The 19,239-nt window shown below is 36.8% G+C and overlaps 1 protein-coding gene across 1 annotated transcript; it reads right to left on the bottom strand.

Annotated features, from left to right (window-relative positions):
* Positions 1-1,820: 1,820 nt before the first annotated feature.
* On the bottom strand, positions 1,821-15,250 carry tuba8l2 (tubulin, alpha 8 like 2). Its single transcript, XM_007234818.4, has 4 exons — positions 15,136-15,250; positions 4,043-4,265; positions 3,754-3,902; positions 1,821-3,037 (listed from the first exon to the last, which is right to left on the bottom strand). The coding sequence occupies exons 1-4, from the start codon at positions 15,136-15,138 to the stop codon at positions 2,063-2,065; spliced, it is 1,350 nt and encodes a 449-aa protein (XP_007234880.2). The 5' UTR covers positions 15,139-15,250; the 3' UTR covers positions 1,821-2,062.
* Positions 15,251-19,239: the final 3,989 nt, after the last annotated feature.

The following is a 19,239-nucleotide window of genomic DNA, read 5'->3' as shown; positions in this document are numbered from 1 at the left end:
TAATAACCATAATTCTATAGAAATAAGCTTCTATTCAACCTTTTTTGTGATGAGGGATACATAAACTGAAATTAAATTTAAAAATGGTGACAAAATTGTACTTAATAATTTAGTGAAACAATAATATGAATATCTTGATTTTGAAAAAAAAGGTGTGAAATCATAGATTTCTGTAAATGCATAAGTGTAAGCATTTGTAAATATACAGTGTGTTTAATAAATAAAAGCTGTTATCATTGTTTAAAATGAATACATTTATGAATGAATGTATTTTATTATTGTTGTTGCTGTTTGATAGTAGATTATGGTAACTTTACAATTACAATCACAGTACTTACGTAAGTACTTAATACATTTAATACATTATTAAACATTACTAATAATAATGAATTGAGACATTAGTTAAACAATGTTGTAATACTTAATAATGTATTAAATAGTGTGTATTAATTGAATATTATTAGTTATGACATTCTGCAGTAAGTACTGTTTATTAGCTCCTTTTAACTGTGGCCAAAAAATTCAATTTTCGCCTATTTTAAGGGTACCTCTGTTTAGCTTAGAATATTTTTTTAAAAACACACTGTATCCTGGTGGTTAACAGCTCATATGAAAGTAGATACTTGGGCTCCTAAAATGACCCACAGTATTTGGTAAAGTAAATAACCTCTTATTGATTTTATATTTTTATATTTTTTCAAAAGAAATTAAAATCGTCTATTGTTTTCCCACACAAATAATTATATCTTCAAAGTACATGATGATATCAAACTAATTCTGCTTAGTGAATGCACCTTGCAACGCGCTGCTTCCAAAGTACAGTGAATGCACCTCCAAACACACACTACAAGTAATACGGATTGCCTGGATCCGCTTTGAAGGTCTAATTTTGCACTTCACATGGCATGTAGATCAGATAACCTCCTTACTCACTGCTGATTCGCCTAAACTTGCTGATTGACAGCCTTCCAGACCAATGATATCCCGCCTACAGCCGCTGCGTAAACGGGGGTTGCGCCAGAGGGTATACCTGGTGGGCGGATACGCACGGCTTTATCTCGGGCTCTGATTGGTCTATTTTGACACACAATGGCATATGAAAGCTGAAGGTGTCCACAATTGGACGATATGGATGCCAATCAAAGAAGTCGCTCTTTTAGATTTCACGCGCAGTTTGGATGACGCTGCATACATTTCTGAGCGCGTTTCAACGTAAAAGTCCTCACGCTCTGTGCCTATTTCTTAAATAAAGCGTGCTTATAAAAAAAATACCCTAATTGATTTTGAAGAGGAAATCTGTGGCTAAAAGCTGTATATTTTCCTTTATTTCTTGACCCTGATGGATTAAATTTCAAAGGAAAGGTTCAGGATGTAAATATTTCAGTGAAAATAGTTTTTCTTCATCTTGGGTGAGTAAGCTAGTTAACATGTATAAAACGGGTTTAATCTGGTTTAAACTGTATTTTGTAATTGTTGCAGGTGAATATGATTTTTTTTTAAGATGATAAAAGTTAAAGTTAAGTGAATTGTTTTGTTTTTGTATGAAGATCTCTGTGTTTAGCTCCTGTCTGCTTGGTGTCACCCCTGCCCCTCTTACTCCCCCTACCGACTCACTGCCTGCACTCAGACACAGAGCCCAAAAAACATTATTTATTTGTTTATAATTATTCAAAATGTCCGCCAAGTCGGTTTCACCACTAGGGCGACTTTATTGTAAAGTGTTATCCAGATTATTTATTATTTTTATTTTTAATTATTCACAGTATTGTGTGCTTAATACACTATATATCACAAAATAAAAAACAAGCACTGAAACAGAATTGAAAGATTTATTTTATTTTTATCACTATTTGGATATTGTATACTTCTGGGAAAAATAAAAACATGATTTTACACAGAAAGACAAACACACACAGGAAGTAGCTGATCATGACAACCTGCACACTGCGCTTCCTTTGGTAATGTTGGCAGGACGAGACGTTTACGTTTTAACACTCAGTCCTTTATTAGGGCATTTATTTGGCTCAGATGTTCCCCGGGGTTAGCTTTCATCTTCAGGCTCTTAAAACTCCTCCCCCTCCTCTTCTTCCTCGAAGGAGTCGATGCCCACCTCTTCGTAGTCCTTCTCCAGGGCGGCCATGTCTTCTCGGGCCTCTGAGAACTCTCCTTCCTCCATGCCCTCCCCCACGTACCAGTGCACGAAGGCCCGCTTGGCGTACATCAGGTCAAACTTGTGGTCCAGGCGAGCCCAGGCCTCGGCGATGGCCGTGGTGTTGCTCAGCATGCAGACGGCCCTCTGGACCTTGGCCAGGTCTCCTCCGGGCACCACGGTTGGGGGCTGGTAGTTGATACCCACTTTAAAGCCAGTGGGACACCAGTCCACGAACTGGATGCTCCTCTTGGTCTTGATGGCTGCGATGGCCACGTTGACGTCCTTGGGCACCACGTCGCCACGGTACAGCAGGCAGCAGGCCATGTACTTGCCGTGACGTGGGTCGCACTTCACCATCTGGTTGCTGGGTTCGAAGCAGGAGTTGGTGATCTCAGCTACGGACAGCTGCTCGTGGTAGGCCTTCTCGGCGGAGATGACAGGGGCGTATGTGGCCAGAGGGAAGTGGATACGGGGGTAGGGCACCAGGTTGGTCTGGAACTCGGTCAGGTCCACGTTCAGAGCTCCGTCGAAGCGCAGCGAGGCGGTGATGGAGGACACAATCTGGCTGATGAGCCGGTTGAGGTTGGTGTAGGACGGACGCTCGATGTCCAGGTTCCTCCTGCAGATGTCATAGATGGCCTCGTTGTCCACCATGAAGGCGCAGTCCGAGTGCTCCAGGGTGGTGTGGGTGGTGAGGATGGAGTTGTACGGCTCCACCACGGCTGTGGAAACCTGCGGCGCCGGGTAGATAGCGAACTCCAGCTTGGACTTCTTGCCAAAGTCGACGGACAGGCGCTCCATCAGGAGGGAGGTGAACCCAGACCCAGTGCCGCCGCCAAAGCTGTGGAAGACCAGGAAGCCCTGCAGGCCTGTGCACTGGTCAGCCTGTGGGGAAAAAATTAAAACGACAAAGATGAAAAAATTGCAGGTTTTTTAAAAGCTCATTTTCAAAATTAGCAAAAACACATTGGCTGGAAAATGCACCACAGAGCCAATCATGTACTTGTTTGACTGTATCACTATTTTTAAAACTATAAGGCACACTTACAATCCTTAAATGTTCCAAAAAAAGTTTAATTTTAACTCTCCAGCACCAAGATTTGAGACTGGAGCAGTATTAGCATTACCCGCTAACCACATTATCGGCCTCTAGCCTTCTGCTAACCCCGACTAGCACTGCTGGAGCAGCATCAAGATAGCGCTGTCAGTTGGCATTAGCCGCTAACTGAGGCCAGCCTTAGTAGAAATCTGGAAATCTAAGCTTACTCTAAATAAACAGAGATGCTTTACTTACATAAATAAACAGGACAGAAATCTGTGTAGATTAACATTCAGCACTTGTTTGACTTTAAAATAAAATGTTTCGTTTACTTACCTTAGCTTAGCTTTACAGTTAACTCCACCCAATGGGGAGACTTGCTGAATTAGAAGGAAAACATGGCGAAACCCCTGTTCCTTACTAGTGTCTCATAATGCTCCTTATAATCCGGTGTGCCTTATAATGCGAAAAATACTGTAAGTCTTCTGTCCAGCTTCTAAAGTTCTAACCAATGGGTGAACTATCTATATTGCATTTAAATGTAAATATGATTTTTTCTTACCAGTTTGCGGATGCGGTCAAGGATGGAGTCAATGATCTCCTTGCCGATGGTGTAGTGACCTCGAGCGTAGTTATTGGCTGCATCCTCCTTGCCGGATATCAGCTGTTCTGGGTGAAAGAGCTGCCGGTAGGTACCAGTGCGCACCTCATCTGAAACACAGGGTCATACAAATTCAGTTATTCACATATTTTCCACATATATAGCAAAAAATATAGCCAAATTGAAAGCAAACTAAACCTCAAACATTGACAGAAATGGTTTCAAGAAAAGCAATCAAGGCTGTAGTCACCTATAACAGTGGGCTCCAGGTCCACAAAGATGGCCCGAGGTACATATTTTCCAGCGCCGGTCTCGCTGAAGAAGGTGGTAAATGAGTCATCATGGCCACCCACAGGTTTCTGGCTGGGCATCTGACCATCCGGCTGGATGCCGTGCTCCAAACAGTACAGCTCCCAGCAGGTGTTGCCCATCTGAACGCCAGCCTGGCCAACATGGACGGAGATGCACTCGCGCTGTGGAGCAAAAAAACACAGATTAGACACATGTATTTACAAAAAGGCACAAAAATTCCCACAAAAAAGTCTCTGAGGAAAGTAAAGATGAGCAGAGGATCTCCAGATGGTAACAAATGTTTTACAAAATCTATCTATCTATCTATCTATCTATCTATCTATCTATCTATCTATCTATCTATCTATCTATCTAACTATCTATCTATCTATCTATCTATCTATCTATCTATCTATCTATCTATCTATCTATCTATCTATCTATCTATCTATCTATCTATCTATCTATCTATCTATCTATCTATCTACAGATAAATCTCTCCCTCCAGATAGAGTGAATCTGATTATGATTGGATGTAGAGAAGTATAAACATATACCATTCCGACTCCTTATTGGTTTATACTGTGATCCAGGTAGTGCACTATAGGACTCTGTGGGCGTGGCCTAAGCTTTTTACCGTATAAAAGGAATTGAAAACATTTACAAATAAATTGGAAATAATAAGGAACAAAATAGTAAAATATAATAAATAAAACAAATAAAAATGTAAAAAGATATATATAAGAGAAATAAGAGAAAATGTAAAAGAAAATACAAAAATTCGAAATATTCTAAATTCTAATAATAGTAAAAGTACAGTAAAATCATGAGAATAATAATAAATGCTAAAATAAATAATAATAAACTAAGAACAAAGGAATCAAAGTAAAACAAGAATAAAATGAATGTGAAATCACTAGCAAATGACAGGCCACTGTTGTAACTGCTTATTATTGGTTTATAATGGTTTAGATAGTTTTTATAAAAAAAAACTATTAATAAACTCCTTTATAAACCATAACTTTTTATAAAGAAGCCATATTTCTTCACATCTTTGTCAATAATTATTACAGATCTTTAGACCAAACAAAAACTTGTTATATTAACTTGAGTTCATACCGTCTACAATTAAATAAAATTCGCAACTGTCTCAACTACACATGACATAATAACTTAAGCATTATAATCATACAGAAATGTTTATAAATGTACTGTAATATAGTAAAACAAAGCCTGTTTTTAGGTAGGAGCTGCTGAGTGGGCGGGGTTTACACCCTGCCATACCAGTACAGCGGGATGGTTTCTTTTTGCTAAAAAATTTGCTTTGCCACAAAAACTTGATTTGCATAAGTCAATATGCAGCGGTTGCTTATCCCTTATAGCCACGGCCTCTTTTACATGCAAACACAGCTTAGTTTAATCAGCAGTTTGAAAGTGAGGCCTTCTGAACTATTGTACTTTTACCATTGTATTGAACTATTGTATTGGATTTTACCATTCAATTTTTAAACTTGTGTTCAGTAAACTACTACATTCCTCCTACTTTTCAAATCCTTTGAAATAAATGTTGGTGTTGGTTAATATTTTTTCTTCAGATGTATTTTCACTTCTCTGACGCCTTTAAATGTGTTTTTATTACACAACCTTGTTGAGTAAAACTTAAACTGTGCAACCATCATAGTCACTCCCCTTTCCTATCTACATTTCCTTCAAAACACACATTTATATATGTTTATAGCAACGTTTGGCTGCATGGATTGCTGTTGGAGCAAGTGACCATTATTATTATTATTCCATATGACTAATACTGTGCAGTAGTACACTGCAAAAACCAAATCATAGCAAATGAAATTATCTAATTATTTCCAGGCAATAAATCTTGAGAATTTTGAGAACATTTTAATCAGTCTTACTAGAATTTTCTTACTAATTTGTTTTTTTATTTACAGTAAACTTAGATTCCCAAATTTCTACAGTACTAAGGGTGGAGCATTAGCATTAGCAGCTTGTGGTTAGCGCCAGTAAATGGCACCTGACAGCTAAGCTAAGTAAACAAAACTGTAATAAAAAATGGCTTTTCCAAGTGCTGGAAGTTAATCTACATAGATTTCTTTTCTGAAAAACTCTCCTATTTATATGGCTGAGTAAAGCTCTTCCGTTTATTTATAATAAGCTTAGATTCCCAAATTTCTCTAGTACTAAGGCTGGAGCATTAGCATTAGCGGCTTAACTGGTAGCAGTTAGTGCTAGTAAATGCCACCCGACAGTGATACACTGAGTAAAACTGAGTTTTCTGGTAAATCAGGGCGAAATTAGCTAGCGGTTCGTCCCACGTAGCTTGTTTTAACATGGTAAACTTGCAGCCTACAGTCTGATATACTTACCTCTGAACGGGGAAGGAGCTAGCGCTTAGCGTGGTTAGCGGCTAATGCTAATACTGCTCCAGTCCGGTGTTGGAGAACTAAACTAAAACTCCTGTATAACTCTGTACTTCAGCAGAGTGGCTTTACTGCTCCTTAATACCTGACTGGCAGAATTCATATATAAGGAGCTCCGGATTATAAGGTGCAGTGACTATTTTTGAGATTTTTTTATTTTTATATGCACCTTATAGTGCAAAAAGTACGGTAGATAAGCAATTACTCAACTACAATTACTCAATTTTTTTTGTTTTGTTTTACCACCAGGGGGCAGTTACAGACAAAACAGGACCACAATCCAGTTTAATGTTCTTGACCGCAGGCCCTGATCTACATTACTGACTGACACATGCAGGTGACAAGTATGACTGAGGTGAGTGGGCGGAGCTTGAGGGTGTAACACACACACACCTACAACCTGTTTGCCCAGTTATTTGTCTCTGCTCGTCTGAGTGATGCCACTTTCCATGCATGGCTTACTGCTCAAACACATGACGCGTCATGGAGAGCTGCTCTGAAAGGGCGGTTGCCCAAAGGTCTCACCACACACACACACACACATATGTACAGAAACGATTCCAGTGTCTTCCTACTCGTCCAGGAACATGCCTGCGCAGAGCTTCTGACGGAGGTTCTGCGGGTTTACGCGGGAGGACTACACCCTGCTGAGCAATCTACATGCCCCTGAGATAAAACACAGCCATCTGTAAACACATCAGACCTGAAAACAAGACTCTCACTACAGAACTACCTTTACTAGCTTATAAACTATATGGGCAAAAGTCTTGGGACACCTGCTGAGTCATGAAAATCAAGTTCTGAAAAGCAAGGGTTCTGAAATCAAGGATATTAAAACAGTGTATCCTGCTTTTGTTGGTAAAACTGTCTTCACTGCCCAGAGAGGATCTTCTACTAGGGTGCAGTACAGCCTTTTTGAGTACAAATCCTTTCCTATTGGCTCCTGGCATCATATATTTAAACACAAGTTTTATTTAAACACTGGTCTTCCTTCCACATGCCATCAGTGTGTAGTCACTCCCCTTTTCCTTCTGTCTAGCTTCCCTTCGGAATACATATTTATACACTGCCTGGCCAAAAAAAAATAAAAGTCACCGCCTGGATTTAAGTAAGTAAATGATGTGGGGTTGATGCTGCAGTTGGTTTGCAGGTTTAGGTTCAGCAACAGTATGTGCTAAAAGAATGAGGTCAGCTGACTACCTGAATATACTGAATATAGACCAGGTTATTCCATCAATGGATTTTGTCTTCCCTGATGTCACGACCATATTCCATATAGATCATCACTTCGCTTCGCCGAGTCTGGAGCAGCATTAGCATTAGCCGTTAACATGCTAAGTTCTAGCTTTTTTGCTGTTCAGAGGCGACTATTACTGGCCTATAGCCTGCTGCTAAACCTGGCTAGCACTGCTGGAGCAATATTAGCACTTTTGGCTTTTAGAAAGGCGAGTATATATCAGACTGTAGCCTGTGTATTTACCATGATGAAACAAGCTACATAAAAATATACAAAATGAAATAAACAAATGCCTAAATCCACAGCCTCCCCTCAATACAACAATGAAGGAAAAGGGTTTAAGAATTACAGTTTTGTTTACTTAACCTGCTGAATTAGAAGGAAAACATGGTGACACCCCTGTTTCTTACTAGTGTCTCATAATGCACCTTATAATCTGGTCTGCCTTACAGTGCAAAAAATATGGTATGCTATACAGCTCTGTGAGCGAGCAGCCTAGAAATTATAGGCCACATTATGGCCGTAGGAGTCTACAGGGTTAACTGGGTCTATGATTAGGCCTAAACAGTTCAAGATGTTTGTTGTTCTGGTGCAGAGCTGACGTGTGCACTGCATAACGCTGACACATTACTGAGATCTGCACTGTGGTGAGTCAATACGTCTATCAAACGTTCACACACCGGTGTTTTCCTGAGGTTAGAAAGTGCTGGGTAATGATCTGAGCTCTGAATCTGTGCCGAAACTCATGGGACATGTCCCACTTCAGTGCTACAAGGTGCCCGCCTGCATCTGCCTCTCTTCCAGTGCCTCTCTGCTGTCCTGGCTGCGAATGGGACGCTATTTTTACCCCCTGCCCCGTCCGCTGCCCTGGCACGGGGCGAGGGGGTGGATGGTGGGTGGGATTACTCAGGCTATGCCTAGTTTGGGCATGGCAGCCAGGTCAGGAGGCAGCGCACAGCAGCCTGTTATTTATGGGCGGCTATAACTGTCCCATTCCCCGACCCCCCACTGTGACTCTTTCCTACCACAGTGACCCCGCCCACTCCCACTGACCCCTCCCCTTACCACTCCAAACATAACACTGTTTCTGCATTTGTATAACACACACACACACTCACTCAAGCATTCACACTTATTCATACACACCATTACACATATATGTACAATTATAATCATACACACATTTTTCAGAGTGTCACTCTGAAATTCTTAACTTTTTATGGAAATCAAGGTAAAATATTTTACTTTAAGTCACTTTAAAGCATTTTTATTGGTCAATTTATCATGGAATTCTGATACATTGAAATTAAGTATTTTTTCTTTCAAAAATCATAGTAAAATGACAAATATACAATGAATAAAACATTTTTAGCTTATCATTTATTAAAACTGACCATAAAAAAACCTTAAAGGTCTCCTTGCACTAAAATCTGTAGAATAATATAATATTATAGGTCTCTCTGAGTTGTATATGATGCTGGATATAAAACTGTTTCTCAGCGTCCTAAGTAAAAGAAAATCCTCAGAAATATAAGTTGATCAGAGAGACGTTAGGGTGATAAAGTCAACCAGTGACTTCATGGCCTCACCCACCTCGGGACCGCCCACAGGCGGTAGGTTTAAATCGGATCTCCGGGTTGATTCCGCATTTTACCGAGACCTTTAAAATACACATGGGAAGCACGGTTTGACAAGGTAGCACGCCTTAACAGAACAGCGGTCAAAGCGGGCACCGTTTAACGCTGAGAGTCTGATGTTAAGCAAAGTTAAAGGGTTAACTTTACCTAGCACTCAGTGCTGTATCTTTATAATTAAGGCTGTATCTCTGAAAACATTTTGTCTTTTGTCCAGTTTTAGAGCTGTAAAACTGACTATGGTTTGAAGGCAGATAGGGGTTTTCTGCTGCAGTGCTGTTGGCTATTTAGAGGTGATATATTTGCATGTATGAATATTCAAGGTCTTTCTCTAGAGACCAGTAATCCAGTGATCTAAAACAGGGCTATACAAAAACACCTGAGCACTTTTTTTTTTCATAAAAAACGGTTCACATGACATTTATTCATAATAGAGACCACAACTAGACATTTTAAAATGAATGAAAAAATGATGGAATGAGACCTTTAACTATTATAATATAACACATAATAAAAAAAAATAAATCCCAAGAGAAGAAATTTCCATGATACAAAATACCAAAATAATTGCTCTGAAATTACCTGAAATAAAACCTTTTAACAATAATGTTCACTGACAGTTTTACTTTTTAATTTTTTCTATAGTATCACTTCAAACAGAACATAGCCCTCCATTCAGAGAAGAAAGTAGGCTTTCTGACCACCTCATCTCTGCAATAAAGTTAACCATTAACAGACCACAGCCGTTACTGTATCAATAAGCTAAAGTCCAGTTTGCTCTGTTGGGCAACACTGAGCCGCACGTACCTGCAGTAAACCTAAAGCTCAACGACACAAAACTAACCAACAGAACCTCCGCCATACAGAGGTCATCCGGTTCCACACACTGCTACGTTTGTGTTTGTTAGCACAGAAGCTAACGTTTAAACCCAAACCAGATGGAGAACCCGGAGAGCCAGGCGTGGAGCAGCGAGTAGAACAGGCCTTTATTTGTGGACTGTTTATAATTTGTCTTTTGGGGGTTGCTGCTGGAGGCTGGTGGAAAAACGAGTCCGGCCAGCAGGAAGAACATTAACACAGCTGGCTGTAAACACACCCTGCTGGTCTGGGTTACTGGTGCTGAGGGACGGAGGCCTACTGGAGAGACTGCTGGAGAACTTATAATACCGAGCATGAAAGAATCCGTTCTGCTAATATCTCTAATATCTAATATTTTCAGTATAAGCACTGTAAAACAAATTGAAAAACAATAAACTGACTGGCAATAATGTCTGTAAATTAAAATCATATACCATATACATTTTTCACAATATAAGGTGCACTTAAAATCCTTTAACTTTCCTAAAAATCATCAGTGCGTCTTATAATCCGGTGCTCCTTATGTATGAATTCTACCAGTCAGGTATTAAGGAGCAGTAAAGCCACTCTGCTGAAGTGCAGAGTTATAAGGGTGAGTTTTCAGGAAAGTTTCTTCAGTACTAAGGCCTGGGTGCAGCAGCATTAGCATTAGCCACTAACCACGCTAAACGCTCGCTCTTTCGCCGTACAAAGGTGAGTATTATCAGCCTCTAGCCTGCTGCCAACCCCTGCTAGCACTGCTGGAGCAGCATTAGCATTAGCTCATTAGATGAAAACCCCTGTAGAATTGTCCAGTAGAACCTGTTTAACTAAGGAGTGGCATTTACCTGCGCTAACCATGGCTAGCACTAGCTGTTAGCTGCTAATGCTAATGCTGCTGCACCCAGCCTTAATGGAAATCTGGAAATCTAAGCTTACTGTAAATAAATGGACATGCTTTGCTCACCCAAATAAACAGTTTCAGGAGAGAAATCTGTGTAGATTAACATGAATTATAAGGAATACATGGTCACACCCTTGTTCCTTACTAGTACTATAATCTGGTGCACCTTATGTATGAAAATAGACATTAGAAAATAGACGTTTATCGATAGCGCACCTTATAATTCTGAAGCTAATATAAGCAAATCAACATGAAACCTCTACTAATGTTCTATGGTTCTCAGTCTTTCTACTGGCTTAACGTCCGAAGGGAAAGAATAACGAAAGCTGCTGAACAGATGGAGGCTTTTAAAAACTAAACCTTTCACGCCCCCCAGTGACTTCTGACCAGCTTTCTTTAACATCTGATGGTGTGAAGCACACAGCTGGTGTTCCACCTAGATCCTTGAAATGGCGAGAAATAGTTGCCATTCAGAACAGGAACACTCACTCTCACCTACATATGGTTGCATTCAGCACTTACTGCCCCCAGGAACAGGAAGGCCTGTGATCAGAGCTAGTGTTGTCCACACCTCAGGGTCTCCAGACCCAAGAACCCAAGAGAATGTGGAGCTATTTATATAAAACATTTATAAAATATTTTTGAGAATATTTAGAAGACAGCACAGAACAACACAAAAAAAGATTAGTAAAATTTAGTTTCTGCACCTCTGCACTTCATGTCGGTTTCAGGACTTAAATGTTACATAGAGTAAGTGAACTGAACTTCAGTCAATCCTTTCTTTTAGTAATAATTTATGATACATAATATATTATAATTCCTGAAATTTAAATATTTTTAGTTAAAACACACATATTACACTCTGTTTCTCAACACATGTATGGCATGTAATACATTCTTTTTAGTATACTAAAAACATCCATGTGTTGAGACAGTGAGACTTGGTCTGTTTACAAAATAAATCTTTGATATTATGTAAATATTTGAATGTGTGTTTTAACTAAAAATATTTAAATTTAAATAAAGTAATTGTAATTAGTTAATATTGTCTGCAGAAATTAAGTAAAGTTTACTAAAAGAAAGGATTGATTCAGCAAAAATAAATGAAGTAAAGTTTACTAAAAGAAAGGATTGACTGAAGTTCAGTTCACTTATTTACTCTGTGTAACATTTAAGTCTTGAAACCGAGTTGAAGTTACTTAAATTTATCTGAAATTAATTTACTTAAAAAAACAAATGCAGAAAGTTGCTAAACTCTTTTAAAGCAATTTTACTCATCATTTTTTTCAGTGAAGCAAAGCTAATAAAGCTATAAAAACAACTATAAATCCAACAGCCGCACCCTCTATACACGCTCCTCACTGTTAGCCTGTAGAGGTAAAATAACAATACGGATTCTGACTGTGCTGAAGAAGAACATTAAGAACATTCCTCACTGTCTCTTTGTTTTGTTTAGTTTTTTCTGGTTTCTGCCTGTAAATACCTGTTTAAACCCAACACACCAACTTCAACAAAGGGTCAAACAGGCTGAGCGAGTTCCATATGTGCTATTTTTCTATATATAGTGCGCTACTACTTAGGGACATTAAATAATGCCCCACTGTTCTCTGAATAGTGCACTATGCAGGGCATTACATAATAGCCTCATATCATCACTGCCCAATGAAAAACAGGTATCTCCAAAACAGCAACTTTACAGGAGAGAGAAAAAAAAACCTTCTAAACTTTCAATACAAGTCAATGTAAAAAGAGTTTATTTCAGGTCATCAAGACATTTTGACACAGTGTAGGGAAAGGTTTGTCTGTTCAGATTATGTAGTAAAATCAAAATCAACAAAAATTGAGATCCTAGTTTTGTTTTAAAATGTCTTAAAATAAAATATGGGTAATTAAGGTCTGTAAATTTGCTGTAGGTATAACATTTTCAGATGGTGCGTTTAATGTCGTTGGGAAAACACAGTGGCCTACTGTGAATATCTAAACCTGTTGAGAGAACTAAGGTAAGCAGAGAGCTTCCTAACATTAGTGGCTAGCTAGCTAACATACTAATTTAGCAGTGAGCTAGATAATATACTAACTTTAGCGGTGAGCTAGCTAACATACTAACTTTAGCGGCGAGCTAGCTAACATACTAACTTTAGCGGTGAGCTAGCTAACATACTAACTTTAGCAGCGAGCTAGCTAACATACTAACTTTAGCGGCGAGCTTGCTAACATACTAACTTTAGCGGTGAGCTAGCTAACATACTAACTTTAAAGGCTAGCTAGCTAACATACTAACTTTAGCAGCGAGCTAGCTAACATACTAAGTTTAGCTAGCTGAAGTGAGTTAGCTAACATTACCAGGGACAGAACTAAGGTTAGCAAAAAGCTAGCTAACATTAGAAGAAAGCTCGCTAACATAATAACTTAAGGGTCGAGCTAGCTAAAAATAGTCATTTTAGCTAACTCAAGCAAGCTAGCTAACTTTACCAGGGATAGAACTAACTTTAGCAGATAGCTAGCTAACATAAGTGTCGAGTTAGCTAATATAAACAGTAGCAGCAAACTAACGTTAGCTAGCTTGCTGCTTTAGCTAGCTTAAATGAGCGGCAAGCTAGCTAACATACCAACTTTAGCTAGCTAAAGCAAGCTAGCTAAAGTTATCAGGGATAGGAGTAAATGTTAGCAGAGAGTTGGCTAATATTAGCTGCAAGCTAGCTAACATAACTTTAGCGGCGAACTAGCTAACTTAATAACTTTAGTGGTGAGCTAGCTAACATGCTAACTTTATCTAGCTTAAACTAGCTAGCTAACGTTAACAGGGATAGAACTAAGGTAAGCGGAGAGCTGGCTAGGAAAAAACAGGGTTATTCCACCAAATATTGATTTCTGAACTCTTTAAACTTTATGAATATGAACTTGTTTTCTTTGCATTATTTGAGGTCTGAAAGCTTTTTTGTTATTTCAGCCATTTCTCATTTACTGCAAATAAATTCTCTAAATGACAATATTTTTATTTGTAATTTGGGAGAAATGTTGTCTGTAGTTTATAGAAAAAAACAACAATGTTCATTTTACTCAAACATAAACCTATAAATAGCAAAATTAGAGAAACTGATTCAGAAACTGAAGTGCTCTCTTCATTTTTTCCAGAGCTGTATATATAGAATAGCTATAAAATAGCTCCTTATTCTCTGTATAGTGCACTATACAAGACATTAAACAATAGCTCTGTATTTTCTATATGGTATAGTATACATAGCATTATATAAAAGTTCAGTGTCTATATAATGCACTACACAGGACATTAAATAATGTCACACTGTTGTATATATAGTGTAATACACACTGTATCAAATAATAGCACCATACATTACATATATATTGCACTACAGAAAGCAATAAACAATACATATGGATTTATCTAACAACTCCATATTTTAAATATAACTTCATATTCCTCTTATAGTTCACTACACATTTTATTAAATCATAGCTACATATTCTCTATATAGTGCACTAAAATTTTAACAAAATAATACCATGCTTGTCTTTATATAGTGCACTAAACGGGACATTTAGTGAATGCTTCCTGTATCCAATATAGTGCACTACCCAATGGATTAATTAATAGCTACCTTATACCTAGTGTAGTGTACTCCCTAGTGAAGGAAGTATTGATGCCCACTACATACTCACTACTAAGTGCACTACACATATATGACCATTTGAGACTGAGCCCTGCAGTAGAATGACAGCACACACTGTGTAAATCTGGGAGGTGCTACAACATTAAGGCATTATGGCAGAAAAGCATTTTTACTTTTAAAACCAATAAAAATAATATGATTTATCTTTAGAAGCACTTAAATTAAGCTTAAAAAAGAAAACTTAGTATTTCTAGCACAGTTCAGGACCTTGACCTGTAAGTAAATGCACTGTACAGGCAGTTGGTTGCCTTTAGAACAGAAATACTGATTTATATTTATTAATATTTAATATCTGACTGATTTTACTCACCATTTTAGCTCAGTTTCTGTCTGTCTTTCCTAAAGAGAAATCGTCCACAGTCCTGTTCCTCTCACTATACCTATAATGGGGTATGAGTGAGACAGTCACAGCTGCTGCTGACACTCCTCTATTTTTTATACCTACAGCGTTTTTAGGGAGTGGAGGGGGCGGGGCCATGCTGTAGCCCCTCCTCTGGCCCCTCCCATCCTCCTAATGTTCAGAAGGGTGTGTTATGTGGTAAAAGTGAGATAATTATCACAGAGAGAGAGAGACAGCTCATCACTTAAATATGCATGTGGGCCATTTTATCTTTGTTCACCTCTGAATCTAACTCATAACACATACAGCTCCGGAAAAAAAAAGTAAGAGACCACTTCAGTTTCTGAATCAGTTTATCTGATTTTGCTATTTATAGGTATATGTTTGAGTAAAATGAACATTATTTTATTTTGATAACGACAAACAACATTTCTACCTAATTCCAAATAAAAATTATTTTCATTTAGAGCATTTATTTGCAGAAAATGAGAAATGGCTGAAATAAAAAAAAAGATGCAGAGCTTTCAGACCTCAAATAATGCAAAGAAAACAAGTTTTTATTCATAAAGTTTTTTAAAAAGTTCAGAAATCAATATTTGGTGTAATAACCCTAGTGGAATAATCACAAATGTCATCATCTTGGCATCATGTTCTCCTCCACCAGTCTTACACACTGCTTTTGGATAACTTTATGCTGCTTTACTCCTGGTGCAAAAATTCAAGCAGTTCATCCATCTTCCTCTGGATTATATTCTAGAGGTTTTTAATTTGGTAAAATCACAGAAACTCATTGTTTTTAAGTGGTCTCTTATTATATTACAAGGTTTCTAATCTGAATATGTTTACAAAGCTCATGTGGTAAAGCAAGTTCACTAATTCATAATTTTTTCCTCTCAAGTCTTTATTTTAAAGAAATGGTTGACTGTATGTTCAAATAATTGATATTTATAACAAAAAAAATCACTCTTGTTACTGGCACTTATTCCTGTTACTTTTTATGTATTGAGTAACAGGAATGAACGTAACAGGAATGAGTTTTTAGCATAGAATTAGAAATCATGAAAACTAGCTAAATAGCGGCTATGCTTTGTGTATGCTATGTTTTAGATGGGGTAATGTGTTATGGTAACAGGACTGAGTGAAAGCCAGGGACACAACTAAAATGTGTATTTTACCTTTAATATTACGGATTTTTTTTTAGCAAAGATGGGATTTATTGGTTGCTAAGGTGTTACTAAGTGATGGTGCCACTAGACAGTTGCTGTGGTATACGAGGTGTTTTTTATTTGATATGGTTGTTGCCTGCTAGTTGCTATGGTATTGCTAGATGGTTGCTGTGGGGTTGCTAACTGCTTGCTATGGTATCACAGGTAGTTACGAAGTGCTTGCATGGTGGGTGCTGTAGTGTTGCTAGGTGGTTTCTATAACATTTTAGTCGGTTGCCAACTGGTTGGTTTGGTGTTACTGATGTATCTGTATCCTTATGAAATAAAGAAGAAGAATATCCGAATTTTACAGTCAGACCCAAAAATCTGGACTTGAACAATATCTCTAAAATTAATTAATTTACTGTGATTTAGTGTGAAATTAGAGTTAATTTTAGTGGAACTACAGCACAAATATAGCCATTGTATACAAACCCACCAATATAATCCTACAGTGATTCTTCTCAGTTTATATAGAACGTTTTCTTTAATTAAAGCACCCAGTATGTATCCATTGTGCTGTATACTAGCTACAGGTGTATGGGATATTTGCAACTAACAATGCAATTTAAATGTATCAAGTACTGTAGTATTTAATGTTTCATACTTGTTTGTGTCTTTAGAGTTTGTGTTAATCGTATTTGCACTTTGCACTTCAATACAATGACAATATAGACATTTATTAATTTGTTCATTCATTTATTAATTCATACAAAACTCCTTTTTCTGCAGTAAAATAAGTTATTCACATTCTGAATTTGAGGCTTTGAAATCTCCTACAGGACACTTGGAGAAGCTGCCTGTTTTCGACTAGACAAACATAAGAAAACTAAAGGTTTGGAGGAAATACTGATTTTAAAATGAAGAAAGAGACAATTTTATTATTTTATTTGTTATATGTTGACATTAGCAGATTTACTTAAATATGTGTTTATATTTTCTATTACAATTACAATTATTAGCTGTATATGTAATGCTTGAATAGAAATCCTCAAAATTTAGTGCTGTAATGTCCTGTTCAAAACCTGGCCTGTTAGGGGTTTAAAACATGTTTTAGTTTTTAAAATATTCTCAAATCTCCAATAAAACAGTGTTTCAGGTATCAAACTGTGTATTAATTGAACTCCACCACTGTGAGCAATTCTGACAGGATGTGTTTTTCTAGTGACTTTACATTTACATCTGAATTATTTACTTATGCAAAGAAAAAAAGAGAAAAGCAGGTCAGCCTGTTCTTTAATATATAAACACATATTTTATATTTTGAATAATTATAAAAAATTAATATAAAAACAAATAATTAATTCTCATTATGTGCTTTTCTGCAGGTCTTTTGCTGGTAAATAAGTTATTTAACAATATTTAATGGTTTGTTAATGACAAGAATTCTTAGCAAGATATGCTTCTCCTCTGAACTCAGAAACAACAAATTAATCAGAGCTGTATTTCAGAAAGACGTTGTCTCAGTTCTTCATGTTATATTTAATTGAAACTAATGTATGAGAGACTTAGATAAATGGTAAAATAATTGAACCCTACTTAAATAAATTTCTGTTGACTAATAAAGTAAAGGAAATTACATTTAAATTGCTACATAGATGCTACCCAACAAACCATTAATTAATTCAGATTGCTTGTTCAGTGATACACACCCAGAAACTCTATAACATTTATTTTGGCATTGCGAGTTTGTTAAAATGTTTTGGAAAATCTTGCTAAGGTTTATTGATCATATTCATTTTAATTTTAGCTAAATTTTATATTCATAAATGTAAAGTCAAAAGGAGCATCCCACTGTTCATGGTGTATGAAACTGAAATCAAAATGTATATGCAAACTAGGATCAACAAAAAGAAAGGCTGCAAAGACTGTAATATTTGCAAATTCCTCTATTTATTCTCATAATTTTTTCTTATCCAGTTTCTTATGTATATGTATATATATTGTTTCATGTGAATTTTTAATTCAATAAAAGATTTAAAACATTTAAAAAGTGAAATGCAGGAAGCTTGTGTTTATTTTTTGGGTTTGGCCGCCCCCTTGTGGCACAAAATCAGATTTAAGGCCAGAAATAAGATTTAGTTCATTTGGGATTGATTTCCTGGACAGGTATTAAACCTAAATCATTGATTATATTTGTTCTTTCAATAGAGAATATTTTTTGGATGTGTTCATTGTACAATTAAATGTTTTACATCATGTGAAAAGAAAGAATAAGTGTACTTAAAAACATTAAAATATGTTACAATTAGGTAAAGAAACTAAAAGTACACTTTCAATTTAACCCTTTCAGACCCTGCATCCATTACAATGAACATCATGTATTTTATTTATTTAAAAAAAAAACACACAAACTAAAATATACTTAAGTTTGCAGAAGTTAAAAAAACCAACAGCTTTTTGTCGTAGTTGGTTTTCTCTTTAGATAAAGCTTAATTACTACTGAAATGTACTTAAGTTGCCATACGTTGTTCCAAAATAGTACATTTAGTGCGTATTAAAGTTCATATTTCTTAATGTTGAACATATGTACTTTTTAATATTAAGTATACTTTAAAAAGTATATATATATATATACTTAAATGCACTTTTCTAGGAATACAAACTAGATATAATTTAACAGATGTTTGTGTGAGGTGTGTTGGGGAATTAAACTCGGTTGGGGAACTGAAAATCGGTCGTTTCAATGGGTATTATTATTAGCACAATTAGGAACATTACATTTTTATTGGACAAATAATAAAGAATTCAGATAAATACATAATTGTTTGAGGCCAATTATGGAAAATTAATGGATGAAATAGAAGTTGACCAAATAAGATGGGAAGTTTTTCCCCTATGTTTAATTTAAGATGTGTAGAAACAATAT

The sequence above is a fragment of the Astyanax mexicanus genome, unplaced genomic scaffold (assembly GCF_023375975.1).
Source record: "Astyanax mexicanus isolate ESR-SI-001 unplaced genomic scaffold, AstMex3_surface scaffold_33, whole genome shotgun sequence".
NCBI classification, from domain to species: domain Eukaryota; kingdom Metazoa; phylum Chordata; class Actinopteri; order Characiformes; family Acestrorhamphidae; genus Astyanax; species Astyanax mexicanus.
This window is presented reverse-complemented; position numbering and strand designations above follow the sequence as displayed.